The 24822-nt window shown below is 48.1% G+C and overlaps 1 protein-coding gene across 1 annotated transcript; it reads right to left on the bottom strand.

The window, feature by feature from the left end:
- Window positions 1-23663: 23663 nt before the first annotated feature.
- Window positions 23664-24419, bottom strand: LOC120837049 (protein VASP homolog). Its single transcript, XM_040206213.1, has one exon. The coding sequence runs from the start codon at window positions 24417-24419 to the stop codon at window positions 23664-23666; it is 756 nt and encodes a 251-aa protein (XP_040062147.1).
- Between the last annotated feature and the right edge of the window lie 403 nt (window positions 24420-24822).

Below are 24822 nucleotides of genomic sequence, written 5' to 3'. Positions count from 1 at the left end.
GTTAATCTGATAACGTTGGCGAAGGCGCTAATTCTAGCAGGCCAACCCTGGTTTCAGACCAGGGCGCGTCAATGTCCGATGACGACGGTATGCGTTCGCAGAATAATAAGAAATTGCCGAAAACAAAATGACGCCGTAGCGCAGTCGGCGCTAAGAGTATGTACAGGGAGACGCTTTTTCGTGCGTTCCAGAACAAACGGTAAAATAAGCGTTCGGAACAAAATCGCCTGACGTCATCACCCGTCATCACGCATGAAGGTATCCTAGTCCGAAACAACGGCATTACTTTTGGTCTTTCGTGTGCCGCAAGGCATAGTTCATAATTCCAATCCAAAAAATGAAATAACAATATTATTTTTCGGGCTCACGGTATTTCGATGAGAAATAAATTCACCCATCGAAGATCTTGGTGCAGAGGAGCGTTCTAAAATTAAGGAAGAAGACCTAGCCGCTTAGATCGAAAGGCTTGATCGGGCACTAAGCGTAGTTGGGTTGAAGAAAGAGCTTCAGAGAGGTCCTGTTATTTTTAGAACGCATCTGCCCATAGGAACAAAAGGGACAGTTTTAAGTACACCAGGTTCAGAAACTGTTCATAGAGAACAACCATTACCTGAGACAGAGGGCAGGCGAAGTTGCAGATGTTCGCTTCTCACCGAAGCGGATGTTAAAAATGAGAGGACGTGGCGGTTTCTTTGTTCTCTTCTTCCGTCGTTCATGCGCGTGAGCACGCCACCGCTCTGGCTTAGAAAAAGACGTTTTGAAAGTCAAGGCAACCTGACATGCCTTTTTGCGCTTTCGCTAACTTTCGCCGACACTTCCGTCGTGACACCAGTGACACCTCCTCTGCATGAAGTAACCCCAATTCAATTTCCGCTTTGTGTTCCTTTTTGATAGCTTTCTTTGTTGTCCCAGAAAGCTTCATCCAGCAGCCTCCTCCAAGTTGAGCCCCGTTCACTACACAGCTTCTTTCAAAGTGATTAGCACGGGCGTTCGGGCTGTGGGGATCGCATGCTTGGCCAAACATTTTTAACACAACATCGACGTGCGGTCGTGTTAGCAAAGGCGAGGAATTATACTCCAATGGATAAATCACTCACTTAACACGTGAACTGGTGCAGCCACATTTCAAGGAGAGGCCGACCTCATGGTGCCGAAGGAAATGCTTTCGCATTTGATATAATAGACTACTTCCATAAAGCCCTGCATGCAACACGGCGCGCGTTGCACTCTGGGAACTAGTTGGCCAGGGAGGAGGGTGGCATGGTTTCGGTTTCGATCGACACGTCGACAAGAGATCGTTTTCTGGTCCCGAGAGCGTCATTTGTGGTCTCTAAACTAGCCTAAATGGCCAGACCTCGAAGCTTTAGCACAAGCCCGAGAAGTATAGCTTGTCTTAACACATGGTTGTTGTATTTTTGTACTTGAGCCTTCCTGTTAGCGCTCCAATCGAGGTATGTGGACGAGCCAGTGCTGGGAGTCTCGACGCTGCGAAGCTCGGGTGCTCGGAGATCTTGCTTGTGTACGAATCAACAAGCTGTAGCAAACAATAAGTATGCATATATCGAGCTCGCGCCTTTACATTAGTGTTGTTGATCAGGAAGTTTGTTTGCTTCGTGCGTCCATAGACGAAATATTTCTTTTTGCAATTACTGTTTTTCTTAATGTGCCTGATTATGCGAGGTAAAACTCGGAGGTGCTATTGAAAAGCTCAATTTTAACACACTTCTTATCTCTTTACCTGTACTGACACGCAGCACTGCACGAAGTGAAGTCCCCACCCGCTTGCATTTCACTAATATTCAACATCGCGTATGCGCATAAAGTTATCCTGCAATCATATAGGCACATTCGCGCATACAGACCGTTTTAAGAACGCAAAAGTCGAGCACTTGTGTGAAGAATGTCGCACCGTTCGCCGGAAGTGCGTCAGACGGGCATGAACCCTTTTGCGCACCGCATTGGGGTTCATGCCCGTCCGGCGCACGGTGCGACATTCTTCAGACAAGTGCTCGAACGAATTCAAAACGCATTTGACGGTTGGTAATGGCCATGATATTTGTTATGTGTTTGCTTTCTTCCTGACTGAGTATGCCGAGATAATTTCAGACACCGTTCCCGGCACATATCTCTGGCGTCAGTAAAAGCTCGTCCAAAAAGGCTTAGCGAGGAGTAGGGGACGCTTGTTAAGGACCTCCGTCGTAGCTAGCCGATCTCAGCGTTTGCGAAAAGTTAACCTTCTATCAGCGTAAAATTTGAGTGGGAGATATATGATGACACGAGGAAGACATCATAGTAACTTTTGTGCAGTAGTGAGGTCGAATTTATTGCGTTTCCTTAAAAGTTTATGCGTAAACGCTGGCCTCAACTTTGATACCCTGTGAGGATGCGGCTTGCTTTTTGCCCAATGAAGTAACAAGAAGCGGACGTTTGGCAAACAAAATGCGTGTAAGGCTCCAGACGAACAAATTTCAGTTGTAGTTCACTGGTACTAGACGGGATTACTGACATTGAGCTCAAAGATGCACTCGTGGGGTGAGGTGACTAAGCCACAACTTACTACGTTCGCATACGCACGCACAATATCCGGTGTTTCGGGAACCAAGGAAAGTGCCCCGGTCTTCGTTTTGTATCGCTCGAGAATGAGTGTATTGTACGTTCGTGAAAAGTCAGATAATCGACAACGCAAGCAGCGCGTTCGGTCGCGGCGTGATAACATGAGATGAAACTGCTCAGTCGAAACCGAAACTGAGTGGCCAACTAGTTCCCAGAGTGCACTGCGTGGTATTTCGCCGCGATGGGGCGCGTCGGTTTTGGAAGAAGTCCATTCCTGTACACGATGTTTTCTTTTTTACTTTCGTCAGCTCAAATCGACCATGTGGCAGTACCTAGATTTTGGGTTCATTTGGGGGGGGGGGGGGGGGGGGGGAAGGGGGGAGGGGGGACTCTCCAAGCCCCTGCGAGCCTGGCAAGCTATTGAAAAGCAGCTAAGTATCGTCGTTTGAAATTTTGTTGAAGTGTAGAAGGGTTGACATTACCTGTGTCCGATGCGCGAAGGACGTAGCCCTCGGGTTCATATTTGAAGAAAGTAATGAATAACGTGCTGCGATTGGGTGGTAAACTTTTGTAGTAAGTTCAATTGTTTTCAGTGTACGAACTACTTGTGACCGTCGTAACCTTGGTCGTAACAGACCGTCACAAACACCCTTCCTTCCTCTCCCGGGTCACAATAAGACCGCCATAGGCAAAACACGGCGCGTGAAAATTTTTTTTAAGATGTCGTCAAAGGCGTGGACCAGAGTTCTTGAGATTTTCATATTTCGAATACTTCATTCGTAGGCGGCCTACACAGATTCACCTATTACACTATAAAATGTGGATACGTGTTTGTGAGCTAGCATTTTCGGTAATACTGAATGAAGCGGGGGTGAATATTTCCTTGTCCAATGTTGACGTTTTGTTTAACTGATTATCAGGACCAATTTATTGGGGCCAATTTATTGGTGATGCGCAAAAATTAGGTCTACGTGTAAATTAGTATCGGGCAGGCTGATGGTCTGTCACGCCCAGCAGCATTCGCCGATGTTTTAAATTAACAGGGTTCCGACATTCTCTTTGACCTTAAGAATAAAATGCAGACAATTGCGTTTTTTTTTCTCTCAGATCCCCTCAGACTTCGTCAGAGTTTGCCGAAACCGTCTATGTCTTACCTGTGTTTTCCTGGTATAGTTTGTAAATCAGTGCGATTCACACTGGGAGGATGACTTAAGTTGATTCAACAGTTGATGCTATGGTACTCTGTCGTGTGCCTTGGCAAGGTCCAGGAAGCAACTTATTAGTGTCCTTTTTCTTTCCGCGCCACCTCAATACAATGACTGCGTGTCAACAGGTGATCTTCCAATCGGCGGCCTCATCAGAAATGTCTTTGGAGTTCCGTGAGTAAGCCTTCCTCCTCTGCCCATGTGATTATTAGCTCTTGTAGGATGTGGACGTAAGTCCGGCCACGGCTAGCCACGGCCGGACTGGAAGCGCGCGCTCTCTTTCTCTTCTTAAGGCCTTCGCAATTGAGACAATCGCCACCTCCCGCCGCAATTCGCGGGGGCACTGTCACCTCACCCCTGGGCTACCCTTTACCGTTTGCACAAAGCGCGTCTGACAGCGTATCTCAACGCTGTAGCAACTTGCGGCCGAGATTTTGATAGCCTTTGACACCTGATCCTTACCTGATCCTCAGCCACTATCTATTGCGCTTCTGATGAGCCCAAAACGGTGAATATTTGACGCAGATCTCCGAGATATTCGGAAGTAAAAAGTAGTAAGTATAGACAGCGAATGCAATCGCGGAAAAACTATACTCGTCGATCTTTACCTCCGGAAATTCTGCTTCAACTCAAGAACAGGAGGAGACGGACCCCTTCTACGTGAAGGAACTTTAAATGATGAATTCGTACACTCTCGTGAAATGTAAGCAGGCACAATCTATTTATTGCCCTGGTCTGCATTATCATTTCATAGGCCGCACATGAAGTCGGTCAGCTGTAGACGAGGGTGTAGTAGTCTGTACAATTTTCGCACAGTGCATATTACAGCCTAAAGTGCTTCCTCGAGGGCTTGTGCACATATCCAGCTGATTTTTCTTTTCTGTCCGTGACCGTTTTTGCATGGTTAATCAGAAGTATTCTGAGGAATCGTTGCCAAAAGAACAACCTACGAAGTCAAACACCAGCGCAAAGCAGCTCAAAGAGGCTGTCCGAGTTGGGTGAAGTGGGGTGAGGTGGTTGCCCCCCTGGCGGCAAGCAAGTGAACTACGTACGGAGAAAAAATGCCATTGACTCCCACGTGATTGCAAAGGCCGTAAGAAGAGAAAGAGAGCGCGCGCTTGCAGTCCGGCCGTGGTTCGGCACATCGTGTTGTACTCCATTTCATCTTAAGTGCCAGCGAGAGGAAGACGACGAGGATTTGAGCTGACGTTACTGCGTTGTGCTCTTCGATTTCTCCTTCGTTTCTTCGAGTTCAGCGCCCCACCGGGGCCACGGCCTCCGCTATTCGATTGCCGTCACCTCCTGGTTCATCATGCGGTCGTAGGACCATTCATTGGAAACACCGTCGGCATCTACAGGTCCACCGAAAATTCGGTGGCCAGGTTAGGCTTAGCTTGGCCCCGCCAAGCGAGGCCACGCCGAACAAAGGCGCCATGGCCTCTCTGCCCTCAGCGGCCGAGGCTACCTGTAGTGCCACTTCATCGACCTTCACCACGTCGGGGGCGTTCACAACATTAGCCACCGTCGCCACCACCGACATTTCGTCGTCAGCTGAAATGGACTGCTCAGGTCTGCCGGCCAAGTCGATCACTCTTCCGGTCGACCCATCAGCCTTGCTACCGCAACCGATACCACACGAGAGTGTCCATCAGCCCATCCCGCTTTCCACGCATCAGCCTAAAGCCTACACCGCTCCTCCGCGCTCCGAATCCTTTCGGGTCAAGATCAAGCCTACTCTGCGCTTCGACATCACCTCGGTTCCCTCAAGGAACGTCCAATCTGCCATCGATTCGGCTCTAGGAACATCTGGCTACCGAGGTTTCGTGCTACACAAGCCCTCGAACAGTATAACTGTTCCCTTGGCTTCTCTTCATGATGCAAAGAAACTCTGTGTGATCGACAAGATACCGCTCAGTGCGACGCATCATGTCCCTGTGCAAGCGTACTTCGCATCCGGCCCAAATATTCTTCGATGTGTGGTCTACCGTCTCGACAAGAATGAGGGCCCTGAGGAGGTCCTCGACAACCTCTACACTGCCTCTCACAAGGGGCTGCAGGCCAGGTGCTTGGGCACCAACGGTACCTTTCTGCTAACTCTTGAAGGCCCGGGCTCACTTCCCACGCACTTTTATTACCACGGGTCCGTCGTCGCCCCTAAGCCTTTCCAGCCGCGACGTATGTATTGCTACAACTGTCTTCGTGAAGGCCACATCCAGAAGGCGTGCCCTAATCCTACTGCAGTTCAGACCTCCCCTGAAGGAGCAGCCGCCCCCAAGTGCGCCCTATGCAAGTCTGATGACCACGAAATTACGTCACCCCTCTGTCCACGTAAACGTCGTGTACCGCGTCGTCAGCCGCCTCCTGGCACCATGGCTAACCGATTTGCCCTCCTCGCTACAGAAGACGACGAAGAATTCCCACCGCTAACATCCGATTCATCGGTCCCATGTACGTACGCACAAAAGGCTCGTGCACTGACGTCACGGAAAGCATCTCGCCAAACCGTCTCGCCGTCGCTGCCGAAGATAGCCGACTCCGACGAGTTCGCTTCACTTGATCAGGCGATAGAAAAAACGAAACAACACCTCGCAGAGCTGACGCGCCTCAGGCGTCAGCGGCAACCCCATACGGCGGCCTCCGCTCCGCTGACTGTTCCAGCATCACAGCTCTCGACAACCGCTAACCCCAAGCCCGCGGCCGCCCCGGTGGCTGCGATAATGACTCTCCTTCATCAACTGATGGCCATGATCGCATCAGCTTTCAACCTTCCCAATGGCCATTAATACATCATCCATCGTGGTGCAATGGAACTGCCGAGGTTTGACCTCTAAAGTAACTGAAATTAACCTTCGCATAAAAGAAGGCAAGCTGTTTCCCTGGGCCTTTCTCCTCCAGGAGCATAATGCCTTATGTCGCATATCTGGTTTCTGTGGCTGCCATACTCCTTCGATTCCGGACCGCCGTCACATAGATAATAGCCTCTACCCTGGCAAAGCTGCGGTTTATGTAAACTCCTCAGTACCCCACACGTCTCTGAATCTACAGAAATGGTGCAACACTCGCCAAGAGGTCGTCGCTGCCCTCACCCAACCTGCCCGCACCCCTGTGATTCTCGTGTCATATTACGGCCGGCCCTCCTCCTCATCCCCCAACCTAGGCTGGCTTCGTCATCTCCGAGCTGCACACCCCAGCGTTCCTATCCTTGTGGGCGGTGATTTCAATGGCACCCACTCCGCCTGGGGTTACTCTGCAGACAGCCCACGGGGTACTCATATAAACGACACGTTTTCGGACCGTAACTTCCTCCTCCTCAACCTGCCAGGCACCCATACCCGACCACGCGCTGGCTTGTCGTCACCCGACCTCACATGGTGGCTTGGACCAAGCAATCCACGCTGGCACGTTGAACCCGATACCTGGGGCAGTGATCACGCTCCGATTTTTATCCACCTCGCTGAAACGCAACTTCGCAAGTTACGGCGCTTCGTTCGCACCACGTCGTGGGATGCCGTACGCGCCGATGATCGCACAACGACGCTCACCCCAGCGACGGCGTTAAAAACGCTGTCTACGGTACTGTCGGCACACACAACCAAAACAACGGTTGACGAAGACCAACCAAATCCAGATACCTACCTCCTCAATCTATGGGCGCACCGTAGGCAAGCGGACCTTTACGTATCACGGAACCCGGATGACAGCTCAGCCCTGGTCGCGTTACACAAGGTTACAGCCAAAGCTCGCCAATATGGAAAACAACTTTGCCGTTCCCGTTGGTTAAATTGGTGTGACTGCCTCTCTTCAACCCGGGGGAACAGACATCTGTGGCGAGTATTCCACGCCATGGAAAAGTCCCCCACAGTTAAAGACTATGCCGAGAGCATCCGCCTAGCCATGGCACTGGACGAGGACGCGTTTGCCCAGCAAGCGGCAGCTCACTTCTTCCCGCATCACGACTGTCCTGCCATTCCGCCACCTCCCAATCCGGTTGAAGATTCGGAGGACCCCGCTGCATCTGATTTCACTTTGGCCGAACTTATCTCTGCCATAGAGAAGGTCAAAGCCAACACCGCTCCGGGACACGACGGTCTGCCGTATGCAGTTTTTCGGAATCTGGAAGGTGCTGCCTTAGAATCACTCCTCGAAACTTTTAATGACGTGTGGCGCACAGGCTTCATCCCACCTGACTGGAAGCACTCGATCGTCGTACCCATTCCGAAAACCGGTCAACCACCCACTAGCCTCTCTGCTTTACGCCCAATTTCTCTCACACCCACAATCTGCAAACTGTACGGACGCCTCGTTGCAGCCCGTTTATCGTTGTGGCTCGAGGAACGCCACTGCTACCCCGACGCCCAGATTGGATTCCGTCCGCACTTTGGTACCGAAGACGGCCTCGACATCTTTGCTAGCGACGTCATCCAGTGCTCGCCACACAGCCACGTTGTACGCACGGTTCTGGCAACGCACATCTCGAAGGCCTACGACAACGTTATGCACCATGCTATTTTAGACTCTATGGCAACGCTCGGTGTCCCACACCACCTCTGCCTTACCATTTACTCCCTTCTCTCGATTCGCACCTTTGGCATACGCATTAGGGGGCACTCTGTGGGCCATTTTGTCTCCAATCGCAGTGTTCCCCAAGGCTCGGTCTTGGCACCGACTCTTTTCAACATTGCTTTCATCCCAATGGTGAAAGCATTATCCTCACTTTCAGATATTGGCGTCATGGCCTATGCGGATGACATCACCTTGTGGTCTCGACAGCCGTCCTTAACAAGGCAACAGACTGCCCTTCAAGTGGCCCTTGACACCATGGCCCACCACCTTCAACCACTCGGGCTTACACTGTCGCCTACCAAGACATGCTACGTGCATATAGGCAACAAAGCAGGCCGACGCAGACTCACCACTACACCCATGACTTTTAGTATTGACTCCCAACCTATCCCAGAAGTGGACCGCGTCCGTATACTCGGCCTTTTGCTCCATGCTTCTGGCTCGGGCACCCCCTGGCTTGCTGACATCCGTAAGTCGTCCCGTACCACTCTCGGACTCATCCGCCGCATCGCGCGCCGAGCTGGCGGTGCCCGCTCACATACAGCGCGTCAACTTGTTCGTGCTATTTTTCAGCCCCGAATATTGTACCAAGCTCAGTTTCACAGACTTACTCAAAAGCAGTGGTCATCGCTTGAGGCCCTTAACCGCGAGGCCATGAGAGTTATTACTGGACTACCTCGCATCACGCCCATTCCAGTGCTGCAGGAACACGCACAACTTAACACACTAACAGAGCTCATTGAACAGCGGGAGACAAACCGGGCACGCAAGCGTAGCCTCGCTCTTCATCGACGTCCCTCACTGCCACCCTGGGCCTACTGCCAGGTCACCACTAACAGACCCACCACGAACAAGACTCCTCCTCTTCCTGACATTTACCCCGGCGTGTGCACTGTTTACTCCGACGCATCACTTGAGGGGTTCTGTGGGACCACGGCGTTCCACAGCCCTTCCCACCCTTCCATTACTGATCAACATAGGTATTCGATGGATCACCCATCCTCACTTGCACTGGAGCTGCAAGCAATCCTCGATGCCTTACGCTGCCTGCCCTCTGCCCCCAGTTTCTGCTCAGTCAACATTTACACGGACTCCCTCGCCGCCATTAAACATTTAAAGCTTACCCGCGGCACCCTGAAGGTAGCTCAGGAAATTCATACCTTCTGCTCGTCTTATCCCACCTCAGTCCGCATTCATTGGGTGCGCGGCCACAACGGCGATTCAAACAACGAGCTAGCAGATTCCCTTGCACGCGCTCCAACCGCTACTTCCTCTTCTCCTACCCCTTTCCCTCCTGACCCACTCCTGGCTCACATCTCCAGCTCTCACCTCCTCCGCATGCGAACACGTGCTCTCATTCCCCCGTGTTCACATCCCCTCTCTCGTAACCTCACCCGAGAGGAGGAGACTTCCCTGCGGAGGATCCGAGCAGGCGTGGCGCTCACCCCCGCGGTCCGTCACCGCTGGAAAGATCGGACGTTACCAGCGACGGGTCATTGTCCACACTGCAGTGCTCCCGCTGATGCATGTGATATAAAACATCTCTTGTGGTCGTGCCCCGAAACAGCCCCTGTGCGCGATCGCCTGCTCAGAGAAGTGGGCCTTCGCAGCAATCGTCCCTCGGACTATAGGATGAATGGACTACAAACAATTCATACACTGACTCATTGTGCGCGTACCTGCGCGAAACCGGGTTGCATGCCTACCTATAATCTTTACTTCCCTAACCCTATCCCCCTTTCCTGATGCCCCGTGGCAAAACTGACGCAATAAAAAAAAAAAAAAGTGCCAGCGAGGCCGAAGTTACAAGCACGAGCATGGCCTTTGACAATGCCTGCACTGCACGAGCGCGCGTGCTTGGCAGGGATGCTGAAAGCCCGGAGCTCGCTCTTGTAGCTTTCTCTACGCTCATACTTAAAGTGAAACAGAGTGTAATTACAGTGTAGTGTAATCACGGTCAAAGGTCTGTAGTTGCGTAAGTATAGGGAGTATTTACTGGCGGCCATATCTGTGTGCGTGGATGCTGCGCGCGTGCTGACGGCCTGCTTCCACAGTTCTTTTGCAACATGCATTCCGCACCATCAAGAGTGTCGGTCTTAGCAGCCTATTGATGTGAGCTCGTTCTGAGCATGCGCTCTAAACAGCACCCACAAATATGGCGTCCAGTGAATACTCCCAATATAACGTTGGTCACAGCCTTTTTTGGGGGAGACGAGAACGACTTTGCCGCTCTTCCAGTCCCGACCGTCTTGAAGATGCAATGTTATTGAAAATGTCTTCATACTGATTCCTCGAATTCTTCACGAGTGCTCTGAGGAGTCTTGCCGAAATCTGATTCAGTCAAGGCGCGGAAAGCGAAAGCATCTCGATGTGTCTGCGCTTGTCTTGCAAGTATAGACCTCTTTCGCCTAACGTCATACCAGCGCGCAGCTGACGCATCTTCGACTCGATCCATTTTTATATTGCCCGCCGACACAGGGCGTATACCCCTTTCGAAAGTGTGCCCTCCATTGGAAGCTGTAGAACCGCTGCACAATGGTGTGCAGAAGCGCGAGCTTCTTGCGTTCGATTGCGTCCCAGACGCACGAGCCCTTGTGCAGCGGGAACATAAATCGAAGCTACCCGCTCCACTTGCACGTTCCGCTGTGTCGGTTGTTCCTTTAGGTTGTTCTACCATTCGCAACTTTATCAAAATGGCTGTCATCTGGATGATCGTAGTAGAACAGCAGTACGAGGCGGGGTCTGCGACGCGTAAGTAATTATAGTTTTTCTAGATACGAGCAGTATTAGAGCCTTACTTTATTATTTTTTACGCCAGGAAGGTGTAGGCAAGCACCTTTATCTTGAAGCCGATCATCCAGGAGCTAGGGAGCGCGATTCACACACCGCGGCACCCCCATCGCTGAAAGTTGCGAATCGTGCAGTAAACACGTGCAGTGAATCATTTTTTTTTTCAATCAGCACGTGACTTTTGAAAGGGGTATTACAATTGCCGAATGTTTCGGTGAAAAAGCTTAGAATCAGACGTCGTGCGTGAGTTAGTTCGTAGCGCTTCTTTTTACCGTGTTGCAATTTACCCAAATCTGACGTTGTCCAGCTATCACTGTGCCGTCGCCGTGTGCACACAATTTTATTGAGCAGAACAACAATCGCTGAAAATGTGCGTTGAGCCCACGATGCTGCAGGCCTGCGCATCTGCAATGTTATTGAGCTTGACACGTTCCCCAAGGATCCTTTGTTATCAACTCCAATCTTGAATCGCGCGAACTGTATGTCAGACTCAACGTTACATTTTTGCTCACGACTACTTCGGGTAGAGAAAGGGGACCGATTCAAAGCCGGCGCAGGTGCCCCGGTTATGTTATCACTGGAGGGTCTTCTGTTGCTCCATGGCATGCGGAGGGTATTGAAACGTCTACGTGCCACCACTCAACATGCAACTATCAAATGCTTAGAGTTTACCTGCATATACTACTATAAACTGCTCATATATAGCTTCGTTGTTGAAGCTCAATTAAAGTAGAGTGTACTAGAAAGAACGAGTTGGACGATCTACAGGCTCCGCCCATGCTTTCAGTTGCACCTCAAAATGTAGAAAGCAATCGGATGGACCCAAGCCACTTCGGTCGCAGCGCCACCTTTCTAGAGTGTACTAGAAAGGACTGAGTGAGACCATCGAAGAGTTTTCTCGGCGCCGCCGCTTGTGGAACGATCTTGGTATTGGAACGCAACGCGTTTTTTTATAAAAACCGGCTAATCCAAACCGCTTCGCTCGTAGTGCCCGAGAGGGCGCTACGAGCGAAGTGGCTTGAATTAGCCGGTTTTTTCCACATGCGGAGGTACCTATAGACGGATGCAACCTAAGAACAATCTTTTAGCTCCACCCACAAGCGCATTGCGCCCATCCGAAGTGCCTCCGCCGTCGAGAAAGTAGTTCGCTAGCAACGTTGCTTTTTCTTCCTCCAGGAAACCTGTCTTAAACTACTACAATATTTATTTAATTCATTCAGGACATTTAAATAAGTTAGAATACGTTTTTGTCAACGAAATAGCTGTTTAGTAAAGAAAGAAAGAAATTCATGTCCAATGTACCGTCTTCCCAATTCATTTTCTGTCCAAGATACTGTCTAACATACCGTCTTACATACCTCTCAGCAGTGCTAAGCCTCGCGCCCGCTTCGAAATTTTCGTTGGCGATAGCGTCGCTGGATTCTCACGTTGTCGCGCAAAAACTGCTGCAAACGCAAGCCGATACCATCAAGATTTCGTGGCGTAACCTCGGGCACGTAAAACACGGTGCAAAAAAGCAGAATAATTGTCACGAGAAACTATAGCATCGCGTTGCTAAGGCCAGCAGCCATGTTGAGCTTTTTTTTTTTTCAAAAGGATCGCGATTGGTCCACAGAGTCGTGACGTCATGAAAACAATTGGCTGGCGTTTCTCGGCGTAGGATTACATTTTCCTCTGAGAGGCATTTCCGGTTTTTTCTTAGCTTGCAACCGACTATAGTCAGACTTGTACCGTACGCATTACAAGTAATCAAATTACTTGTAATCGATTACTTTTTGGAGTAATTTTGTAATCAGTTGATTACTTTTATACTTTTATTAGGCAGTAATCACAAGAGTAATCTGATTACTTTTTGAAGTAATAAAATTACTTGTAACCGTTACTATTTTTCCACGCGCCCCCCCCCCCCCCCCGCCCCTCCCCCTGCACACATTTTTCTTCTTTTTTCTGAAATGACAAAAATGAAATTTGCTTATTTTTGCGAACGGAAAAAAAAGAAAAACAATTTTGCGGACCTGTAGGAAACGAGGTCAACCCCTTTTGTATGTATAGCTTCTCTAAAATGTTCTTTTTTCTTCTTTTTAGCTGGGACTGCGATTGGGAAGCCCAAGCAGAATGTAGCTTTGTAAGTCTTTCGTTTAAACTAGCCCCCTCACGCACACACACGCAGAAATAAACGATAAATAAATGAAAACAATCCTGCAAAGAGCCAGAACCGAAGAATATCTAAAGCGGATGCAAAATATAACAAAGCCAGTTCAAAATATTTCCCTATTTCCTTACGTGGCCTTTGTGACAAGCAAGGTTTCGAGTTGAGAAGTTGTCGGGGCGATCTCTTCCGCTAATGGAGATGATCCGTTTCAAATCCTGGAGCCGATGTTCTTTTGTATAACATGCGAGTTCATCCACATGTGAATAATAAAATGAGCGACGCCAACTTTGAGCGACAACCCTTGCTTATAAGCTTAACAAGATCTAACCCCCCCCCCCCCCGCCCCCCCCCCCTTTCCCCCCAAACTAGAGAACGCCGAAATCATTAAAATTCTTCAAGCGAATTCTATGCTTGTGTCCGCGTTGTGAAGGTGCAACGACCACGACGAGGGAGCCCGTTTTTTCTTCTTCAATACTTCTGAAAATATTAAATTTAGGTTGGAAGTAGTTCATTGTTATGAGCGCTAAAGATGTAAGTCTTCGCACAATAAAGTAATCGGAAAAGTAACGGTTACTTCTTAAAGTAATGTCCAATTACTTTTGCTTTCGAGTAATCAAGTAATCTAATCGAATACTTTTTAGACAAGAGTAATAGTAATTGTAATCGATTACTTTTTTTTAGTAACGTGTACAAGACTGACTATAGTACACTCTAATCAAAACATTCCACCGTCGTCGTCTTCGTTCCTTCGAGGAGACACGGCGATGGCCTGTCATTAGCCAGCTTGATTCAGCCGGTCAAGTTCGTGCCAAGGTATTGTAGCCAGCCATAGCCAAGTCTAGCCAAGCCCCCCTCCCCCATATTCACACACGTTCCTACTTAGATAATCACAATCCAGCTCACGGGTAGACAGTTGCTCAAAAATCCAAACACACAAAGAACTATACTCACACAGCGCTGAACTATCAACTCATCTGTATTTAGTTAAACAGGCTCTTCTTCGACCCCAAGGAATAGGATGCCAGCCCAACAAACAAAAGAAAGGAAAAGTGAACGACAAGGCAAAGGGAGGAAAGGTAAAATACAATGAAAAAGATAAAAAATTAGAAAAAGAAAAATAGAAGACAAAGAAAAGTAAAGGAGAATAATAATACCACTCCGGAGTCCAGCAATTATTGCGAAAATATATAAACAAGGTGATATGCTGGCCTACTGTCAAATACTCTCTTGGTATAAAGTCAGCGCTTGTGTTGGTGTCCTTGTGTGTCTATTTTTTGTCTTTGTTCTGTGCGCTGTAACCTCAAGATGAATCACCAACTCGCCCAAGCTTCCGTATTAAAAGAACTTTACTGTAGGCAGCTGGACAGTGTCAGCGCCCTCTCTGATAAGCTTTATAAAAAATATAAGTGTTTTGACGCGCAGCTCCTAGATGGCGCTTCAAACGACGGGAGATGAACTGTAATGAAAGAGGAAGGGGTACCCCCTCGGCACGGGAGCTCCCCGATGTAATTTAATAACGTTGACATAGCTTGCCCGTAACGTCAATCGCGGCCATGCCGGTATTTTATGTGCCACGAGCGTTCGATTCAGAGTGATAATACCTAACCTCTGCAAAGAACGGCGATCTTGAAGGTGTGGTATGCACGTTGCGGAAGCACTGTAGAAATCAACATATACGACCTAGTGGAGTCGTTATCGGTATCTGTCAAGTCGTATTCAGGAATAAGTAAATCCACGAGAGAGACATAGTGCCCCAATGTGGCCCAGCTCTTTAGAGGCCGATGACGTGGCGGCATTCCAACGAAGTTGCACAGACCGCCACCAGGCGCAACCTTGAAATTTGTTCAATTCGTTTTAAAATGAGATTTCTTGACTTTTCTGTTGGTAGCCCAGAAACCAAAGCCTAGACGAGTGTATCCGGGCTGCCGCCACAACAAAGACCGTATGGAAACAAAGAAATAAGAGCACATTTTTTGTTCCCGTACCCCTTTAACATGGCCCTCCCTTAGTTGAAGGGACATTTATGCGTCGAGTGATAATTATCTGCACTCTTCTTACTAAAGGGACCTTAGTTCAATGTACCCCAACACTTCCGTGTGAATGGGGTATTAGGCTTTTTACATCAAAAAGGTGCAAGCTAGCGTCTTCATTGTAAGCCGATCATTCACGAACGCCGCGGTACACACCAGCATCGTTGAATCTAGCGGAATGATATAAGACGAAAAAATGAGGTTGTACTACTTCCAAAAGAACATATCAACTTGCAATTCGCGAATCGAACCTGAAGACCTGAAATCGATGCGGTGATGTTTCGCCTTTATTGGTAAAACGAAGCATATACAAATGTAATATTAGTGCCGATTGCGTGAGATGCTGTTGGAGGCGAAGTACACAAATCATCGGTTGCAGTCATAAATGTATCTTGGTGCTATCGAAGAATCAGTAGCCTTGGTTGGCAAATATCAGAGCAATTCGTGTCAAGTCAAACCAACAACTTGCGTGGTGGGCAACACTCTAGTTTTGCCTTCAATACGGCGTTCTTCTGCGGGTAAAAAAGAACAGTATTACATCCAAAACACCCTGCGTGCACTATTGTATTCAAGGTTATATTTCGCACGAAACCCTGTTTATATGTAACAGCTTAATATTATTGAACAGTGCCAAAATTGTAAGACTACCGAACATAAAAAAGATGGCACCCGAAGGTAATTCTCATAAATTATTTGGTAGAAACAGGACCCAACTTTATATACTCTTGGCTCGTTAATATGGACCACGTTAATATGAACACCCCCCTCTATATGGACACCAATTTCGGGAAAAAACTGGGAAAATACTAGTACATGCATTTTTGTCTCGTTATTGTGAACAACTCATATTATAGATTTTTTTTTTTAGGGGGGGGGGGGGGGCGGGAGGAACAGAGATGTTCATATTAGGGAGAGATTGCGATATAAAAGAAAACTGGGTTGTGGCTATGTCTGTACAGCCTCAACTTAGTCTGCCTCAACGGACGACTTGTCTCTCAGCTCTAGATGAGCAATTTAGCCAAATTGATAATCTAAATCTGAGAGACAATTCGCCCGCTGAGGCAGACTACGCTCAGGCTGTATAGACATACCCACAATATATGCGATATAAACAACCCGGTGCACCGTAAAATGAACAGGAACTGTTAACAGAAACCGTTAACACCTTCTGTTAACAAGTAACAGAACAATTAACAGAAACTGTGCTATAAAACAACCCAATGCACCGTAAAATGAGCAGGAAAAGTTAGCACTTGCGACTTAAGGCTGAAACTTTCATCACTAGGCCGAGTCAAGTGGACTGTTTTACTTCGCGATAGTTTAAGGCGTGTGCTTCGTCTCCGTGAGGAATAAGAACTAAATACTTTAACATTTGTACATCAGACTTTCCGGAATTGGTCAGATCCGATACACTACGGAACTTCAGCAGATAGTTTCACAAAATTACAAGGTTTCATTGTACGTGCCGGCGGTGTTGGAGCGAAATTCGGTTTTCACCAAAAAAGGTCTGTTTTGTAGGGCCGCGTCCAGGTGGGGGAGGGGGGGGGGAGGGGGGGGGAGGGGGGAGGGGGGGTGGGAGAGACAGAGTGCTTTGGCAAGGTTCGACGTTGTGTGACCTCTTCGTGATTGCCCTCTTCCAAGGTTCAACATGCAACAAAAGAGGTCTTGGATTGGCCTTCGCGGGACATTGTATCGTTTCTGCCAAATTCCCGGTCCTAAAAAAAAAAAAAAAAAAATTGGATGTGGGCTAGTATAAGGTTTTTTGCTTCATGCACTTCAGAGGGCATCGAGAAAAGCCGTTAATACCTTTCTTAATACCCTCTCTAACTTACTTCCAGTTGAGAACTATATACAATGTATTTTTTTCCAATTCCGCTGGTTCCTGTACGGTCATCGCCTCAGACGGTCACGTCGTTAGAGAGGGAAGAAAAAAGAAGCGCGCCGAAGATTATGCCCATGAATAGAGCGATTTTGAGATGTGTCCTGGCGGAAGTTGTAGCGAAGACCGCGTATGTATCTGTACCGTTATCCTTTGAGTGATCACAAATATCGGAGCTAAAAGGATTATCTGATCCGGTGTCCGATGGTGTTTCTTTCATATTCACCAAAAGAAAACGGTAAACCTTTGTGGGCCTAAAAATACACCGAAAAATTCGAAAATTTAATTTTAAGATAAACACCGAAAAAAGTACGCCGAATTTCGAAAAAGTGAAAACCGAAAACGTGGAACCCTAGATATAATTTAATGCATTGATTAGCAACTGTTTCGACGCCAGCGTTAAAAGTGAGTGGGTCAACTTACGTGACGTGCCTCGGAATAGAGGATAGACGAAGTATAAAATGATTGGCAAGGAGATGCCAAGGACCACTAGCACGGCGCAGCGGTGCCTGACAAGGAATTTGCACCTCCCTGCATTTTCGGAGTCTTGCTCGCCCCTAAATAGGACGCAAGAGGTTTCCATACATGAGGCCTCCTTTTTAGGCACTTTTATCTGTCACAGCCATCACCTGAACATGTTGAATCTGAAAGAACACTGCGCGACACTGTAAACGCGGACACTCGACCTAAAGAACCCCACCCCTGCCCGTTTCGATCTGGATGAGCATCGTACCGGCGTGCGGTCGTGTATCACTACTGCGTGATGCACGTTAAAGACCGCAGGCTAGCGGCTGTGCCGCACTGGCTAAATTTCTCATCTACAGCTGGGAGACTCGTCGCCCCTGTGAGGCAGACCAAGTTCTAGGCTGTATAAACACACAAACAACCCAATTTTTTTTTCGACCTAAAGAAAAAAAAAAAAAAGCTTTGTATTTAGCTCAAACATGATATTTGCGAGCACAAAAGCTTACCACGTAGCTCAGTCCACTGAATGAGCACACTAGGAATTCAATAAACAATCTTCAAATTGCATTAAAAAAAACGTCCATTTCATAATTTTGTTATGTGTGTTGAACTCTGTAAGTTGAATTATTTTACAGGCCTCCTAATAAGAAGCACCGTCTAAATGGATACAAAAGGAGGTGAGGGCCGAAGTTTGGCGAAGCGTACCTCGACTGTTCGAGACATTGTGCTTGGCAGCCATAAATCAGTCGCAAATCACAAGATTTTGATACGAGGCTTGATTCGGCTGATTCGCAGAATGCTGAAGTACCAGCTCACTTGCATTACCTTCATCAAACGTGACATGATTTTCTGAACTACGGGGAAGCGTCCTCCATAATTTGCAGACGTAGGCCGGCTATTTTCAAGACTTGGGAAGTAATCCGTTACAAGCAACGGATAACTTGTAATCCGTTACTTTTTCAAGTGATTTTCTAATTGCCACGTTACTTTTTTTAGGAAGTAATTTGTAATGTAATTTCGTTACACAATATTGGCAACGAATTACTTTAATTACTCGTTAGTTTTTCAAAATATAAGCATAATACAGTAACTTGAGCAATAAGAGCAGAGCATTCAGCAGCATAAAGAGAGCAAGTTCAACAAAATAGAAAACATCAGGAAGGGAGAATAGCCGAAAAGAAAACCTGTTTATCTATATGACTGGTCACTAGAACCGCTAGAAAAACGGGCAAGGCATGTACAAACATACGAAAGACAAATATCAAGCAAGATAGTGCCAACTAGGCTCTCTGTCGCCTTCCATCGTATTTTTCGTCTTCTCCCGGGCAGGCGAAAGCCCTTCGTGTTTGTTTTTGTCTTTTCCGCCGTTTCACCCTTTCCAACTTCTTCAACGTCTCCCGCCATCTGCATAGACATCGAACGCGGGTTTGTACCCCCTCGATTCGCGGGTTCACAACTCGTGTAAGAGACGACTTAGTCTGGCGTGAGGGGGTCGAATTCTGTTTGTCTTTGATGTGCGCTACTCTATTTTAGAACGCTCTTGAGGCACTGCTAAAAAGCGCCCGGCGCGAGGCTAAGAGCATCGTCTTCGAGGGTATGGACGACTCTTTTGGGTTACTTGACTGGGCATGGTGGTCGAGTCCACTCCTCACTTTACTGCCAACATAAAGGGGGGGGGGGGGGGGGGGCGGGGGTTAGTCCATATAAGGAGTGCTTACAGAGAGAGAGAGAGAGAGAGAACGAGTAAAAGTGGTGTGATCCTCTTTTGTTTTGTTAGTCGGACGGTCACCACTTCTCTGGCTTTCTATGCCCTGCCCTCACCTGGCCTCTACGAATATTGGTATGAAAGTGAGAACGGATGAACGGTCGATAACCCGTATCCGCCACTTTTTGCTTTGACTGGCAGAGTTTTCGGTCAAGGAGTGTCCGTCGTCTCCATGGCCATCTCTTAATGAGATGTTCTAAATTGAGGGCATTAAGGGGAACGGAGACCTAGAGTTTCAATGCATACCTTGCCTGCAAAAAAAAAAAAAACATTTATATCAGCAAGAACAAATTATAATCTACGGAAACATATCAAGGTGGGACACCTGTATTCTGCAGTGGCTTACATTGTAACGCTAGAACCATGTTTACCTTTTTTTTTGTGAATAACAGGCGAAACACCCGAGTCAAATGGGAGCTTTCGTAGATCGCTTCTTTAGCTCCTAATCTCGTAGTGGAGGTAGACGCCGCTACTGAGCATGCGCACCGCTAGCTTTGTCTGCTCAATTTCAGGGATCATTTCCGGAGGCTATAAGCTAGCGGGATGGTGGGTGCCGTTGCAGTTTTCGGTGCCTTGTTAGCTTACAGTTGAACGGAGTGCACTTACACTCTGTCTCTTAAAAACAATATTTTATTTTTTACAATGACTACCATAATACAAGCGTATGACAAATTAAAAGTAGTGTTGCACAACTTTTTTTTTAATATTGAAATTATTTCTATTGTTTTCTGAATAAGTGTACACAGAAAGTAACGTGAAAGTAATTTGTAACGTAACGAGTAAAGTAATCCGTTACTTTTCAGCGAAAGTAATTTGTAACGGTAAGCCCTTATGTTTGAAACTCGGTAATTTGGAATTGTAATCCATTGCATTTTTCAAGTAACGAGCACAACTCTGCTATTTCCTATTGCAGCTCATAGATCATTTTGGCTGTCAGCTCCTTACGGTTCTGGCCCGGCTCCTGTAATCGCCAACTACGGGTATTTTAGCCTTGGTATTTTGCGTTCTGCTGGTGATTTTTTCATAAAATAAATAAATAAATATTGCACAGTATTCATCTACAATTTTATCACTACAAAATATTTGTTGTACTAAAAAATTTAATGTAGAAAACGTTATTTGTAAAATTTCCCGTGACAAATATGTGGGAGCGTTGAGAACTCCGGCGCTGACAGCGCATGGGAGCTCTTGATTGTGGATACGGGTCATACATGGATATGGGAGACAAACTTTGAGATATATTCTTTTTTGCTTTAATATTACACCAACAGTAAATCGCACTCGTAACCTTCGACCCAAAGTTATGCGCTTATGCTTCTCCTATCGGTTGCATTATGCCGTCTAAAAATCGAATAAATCCGTAAGCGTTCAAATGTAACATCCTGTGGCCACAGCAGAATCTGCTTGCAGAGTCCATTTCTTGAAAGGAAGTGCGAGCCACCTCAGTGGCTCCGCCGGGCCAGAGCGCCGGCCTACGGATCCCCATGTGACGGGTTCGAATCCCGGCCGAGGTGCCCGCAATCTGACGGAGGCTTATTGCGGAGGAGGCGCCGTGTAACCGAGCTTTCGGTTGCACGTCATAAGATCCCCAGGTGGTCCAAATTAATCCTCAGTCCTCCGCTGGGGTGTTCCAGATGCCCGTCGTTGGCTTGGCAGGTAAAACCCCCAAATTTGATTTTTAAAAGGAAGTGTGCAAGGGCCGCCGACGTGCCGCCCATCGCCTGATTTCACAATGAAAAGCTTGCGTTCCGAGCTTGCCCAGGCCAGAGCTTGGCCTGCCTTGCGGACCGAGTGGACTATAGGGCGTTTAAGAGCACTATATCTATAGCTCCTACAGAGCGGAGTAAGGCAATTTTTTGATCCTCGTGTTTTGCCAACAACATTGCCGACAGATCAGCTCGGCGCGTGTCACGTGGTACTCAGGGTTCCAGGAGGCGCCCACCCTATTGGAGAACACTTGAAGATCGACGCAACACGGCTGATTAAAAATAACTGCAGAGTTCACACTTTTCGAAATTAGTTTGTCGTGAAGTTGGTAAAGCACCAAACACTTCATTAAAGGTTTTATTATATTGAATGCGTGTGAAAAGTTTGAGAAGGCGATTTCCAAGGCAATCGCGTTTGAAGCAGCCGATTGTTTTTCGCAGCGGAGATTGACTTATGGCTGCGTTCCAAATCTTACTGGCATGGGTCCGAGTAACTCCGGCGGATCATGTCGCGCGTCAAGACAGATAGAGCAACGCTGGACGCGGGTTGGTTTCCGAACGCCAAGGTACAGAACCTTTACCCTAGGGTGAGATCGAGTAAATTTTGGAACACGGCCTACGGGTTGCCCTGAGCGGGTCACGTGAACGGTGTGACGTCGCCGCGTTGTCTGCTGCAAGATGCCACTAAGGCAATTAAACAAAATACGTTTTTATATGGCACACAACTTAGCGCAAATTATTTTAAAGTGTTCCATTATTATGTAAAAAACTATTCTCGTTCTATACATCCCCAAAATATTGAAGCAACAACGATTTTCTTTCGTTCCCCATGCATTTGGGACCGGACTTGGAGCCCCCGGGCGTTCGCTGCTAGTCGCCGAGAGATGGCGTTCTAGATTGCGCTACTCTGCTTCGAAGGAGCTATAAGTGCTCTAAGGCGCATAGAGAGTCTCAAGTAAGAGTGTGTTCAACTGCCCGCCCGGGGTACGTGTTAAACGGCGCCATTACATTGCAAAATATTACTGTGGGTCTATGGGGCTATGGGTGGTTTTTCAACGTAACTCCGGTCATAAGCAGCCTTGGAGATCCCTGAATATTTTACGCAAATAACACAATAAGTCTTCTCTTCAGACACAAATTTGGTCCCATAGGATAAGTATTTTTTAAACACCAAAAAGCCTATAATCCAGCATCTCTAACGCCGCTATTAAATCGGAAACGCTCTCCACGGTTTGAGTTGATCTATAGACCTTTTCTGCAAGAGCGCCGCCATCTTGAATTGACGTCACTTCCGGTATGGGCGAAAACATTGTTTCGCCTTTGCCACGCCAATAGAAGGCATTTAGGATATAAGCGTAACCGTCACACTTTCTCGGTTTGCCTCCTTTTTATTTTTTTACTATTTGCAGGTTGAAACGTTGAAATATTTTTTCGTCGCCCATACCGGATACGCCTATTAGGTGATTGGGGACGAGAGTATACAGAAAAGGTCCATAGCCTCCTCTATACTCACAAAGCCTGGCAGTTCGACGACGGAGCTATAGAGTGCCCTGTCGCTGATTTGGAGCGCGAGGATCTGGTAGCAGAGAACATTTTTGGTATTCAGTGCGCAGCTTCTGCAGCGGTAAGGACCCTAAACATGGTTTTCAAACCAGACGAGAAAAGAAGTGGTAGCGCGAGGAACGCGAGGAGCACGACCGGACATTCCATCGCTCGGGAGAAGTTTCTTTCGGCGTCTCGCCGCAGCGGGGCGAACGTTACATGCCTCTCCTCTCTCTGCCGCTCTACCTTTTTACTTTCGGCGACCGCGTCTCGAGGCGATCTGCCAAGCTTTGTCTGTATAGAGGAGGGTATGGCTGAACGCACTCTAACTTGAGGCTCTCTAAGGGCGGGCTGCGACGACAGCGCCCCCACGCTCGCACGAACAGAGGGGGCCGGCTTTCCGAAGCACGGATAATGAGGAGCTCGTCAACTGTGCCGATCAAGTAACCATCTATGAATCCCAGTGTCAGGTAGCCGGGCTCAAGTCTGATAAGGTCGGAGGACGGTGGCATTTATTAAAAAGTTGCAAATCTGACTTTATCAAAACAATAAATAAATCGACGAAGTAATAAATGTTAATCCCTGGTGCAAAATATGTACCCGTGTTATAAAAAAAGAAAAAATAACGAAAGCAGCGTTTAGTACTTTAATTGCATAAAACAATGTAATCTTATTCTTTAAAACGATTCGGGTCATGCCGTATGATTCTCTTCAAATATTTTGAAGACACGCCTATCAAGAAAGAAATAAAGATGAAGTACATTGTCGATGGGATGTTCCAGTATGCTTCCTAGCTATAAGCTGTATTTCGTGTTTTCGTTGCTGTACCGATATTACATTACACTCATCACACAACTGACGGATCAGCGTGTTAATGGAAGTCGGGGAAAGGTAAACGGAGAACGAACACGTAAACGAAACGAGCATATCTTTCATGCGTTGTGTCATCCTTTGTTTCACCTTTTTCTCTCTTTTGGCATAGCTGCTGTGTGCTTTTCTTTTTCCGCACTTACTTACAACTGCGGAGGCGCCGAGGCCGAAGGTGACCCTATATTTCCTGATTGCCCCCCTTGTAAGGCAGGTTCGCCATTCTCCTGCCCGGGCATCGAGGGCTGGGCGTCACCCCTCGGAGCTCCGGGTTCCACGTCAGCCGCCTGAGACGCAAGACCCGGCACTGGCGCGTTCAAGTCGTGGGCACCCTTGCTGTCCTTGTTCGCTTCCTCGAGCTCCTCTTTCTTGGCGTCTTCTTTTTGGTTGTCTCCTTGCATCTGCTGGAGTACCACCCCTGGATTCTTGACATCCTCTCCGTTACCTCGCTTTGTTTCCACGTCTCTCTCTTTCTTCCCCTTTCTCCTCTGCATTTTGTTTTCCCGTTTCTCGTTCTTTCTGCTCTTCCCTCGGTCCATGTCGGACTCGAACTCCTCACGTTGCCTGCCGCCCGAACCGTCGGGTCCGAACCGTTCCAGCAGCATAATGAGGCGCGCGAAATCCTGACTCGGCGAAAGCGGCTGCGCGGGAGGAGGCGGGGGAGGGTACGAATACTGGACGGGCGCCGGAGGACAGGCGATGATCGTGGGTGCCTGCGGAGGCGGCGGTGGCATGGGTAACGGCATCGGGACAGGGACCGGCATGAAGACGGTATTAGACCCTAGTTGCGAGGGGACGTTGAAGGGGTGCGGATGTAGTTGAGGGGGAGGAGGTGACGGGTAAGGAGGGAAGAGTACTCCGGGAGGAAGTGGGAATGGTTCGGTGGCGACCAGAGGGGGCATGCCTGGGATGTTGACCTGCGTTCCTGGTGGGAAGGGAGGGGTGCCCGGGGGAAGGGTGGGAAGGAGGTACGGGAAGAAGGCTCGTTCACCTGAGCTTCTGGAAGATTGGGAGTGTGCCGAACCGACGGGGTCGTTAGGCGGCGGAGGAGGTCTGTCCTTTGATGACTTTGAGGGAGTCGGTTTTCGGGGCTGTGGGGCTTTTTCCGGCATGGGCGATGGCTCGAACGAGGAGTACGACAGTGACGCAAGGTTCACTGGATGGCTGCTGTAGGGATCAGCACGAGTTTGAAAAAAGCACTGTGTGAAGGAACGTAATCATTTGCGATAGGTGTGCGTCAATTTCGAAAATGAATCGAGTGATAAAGGTGTTCGTTACATCATAGCGTTAGTAATTTTCAATACG

This window comes from Ixodes scapularis, unplaced genomic scaffold (assembly GCF_016920785.2).
Source record: "Ixodes scapularis isolate PalLabHiFi unplaced genomic scaffold, ASM1692078v2 PGA_scaffold2__306_contigs__length_199485367, whole genome shotgun sequence".
Taxonomy (NCBI): Eukaryota; Metazoa; Arthropoda; class Arachnida; order Ixodida; family Ixodidae; genus Ixodes; species Ixodes scapularis.
The sequence above is the reverse complement of the archived record's forward strand: the minus strand, read 5'-3'. Positions and strand labels throughout refer to the sequence as shown.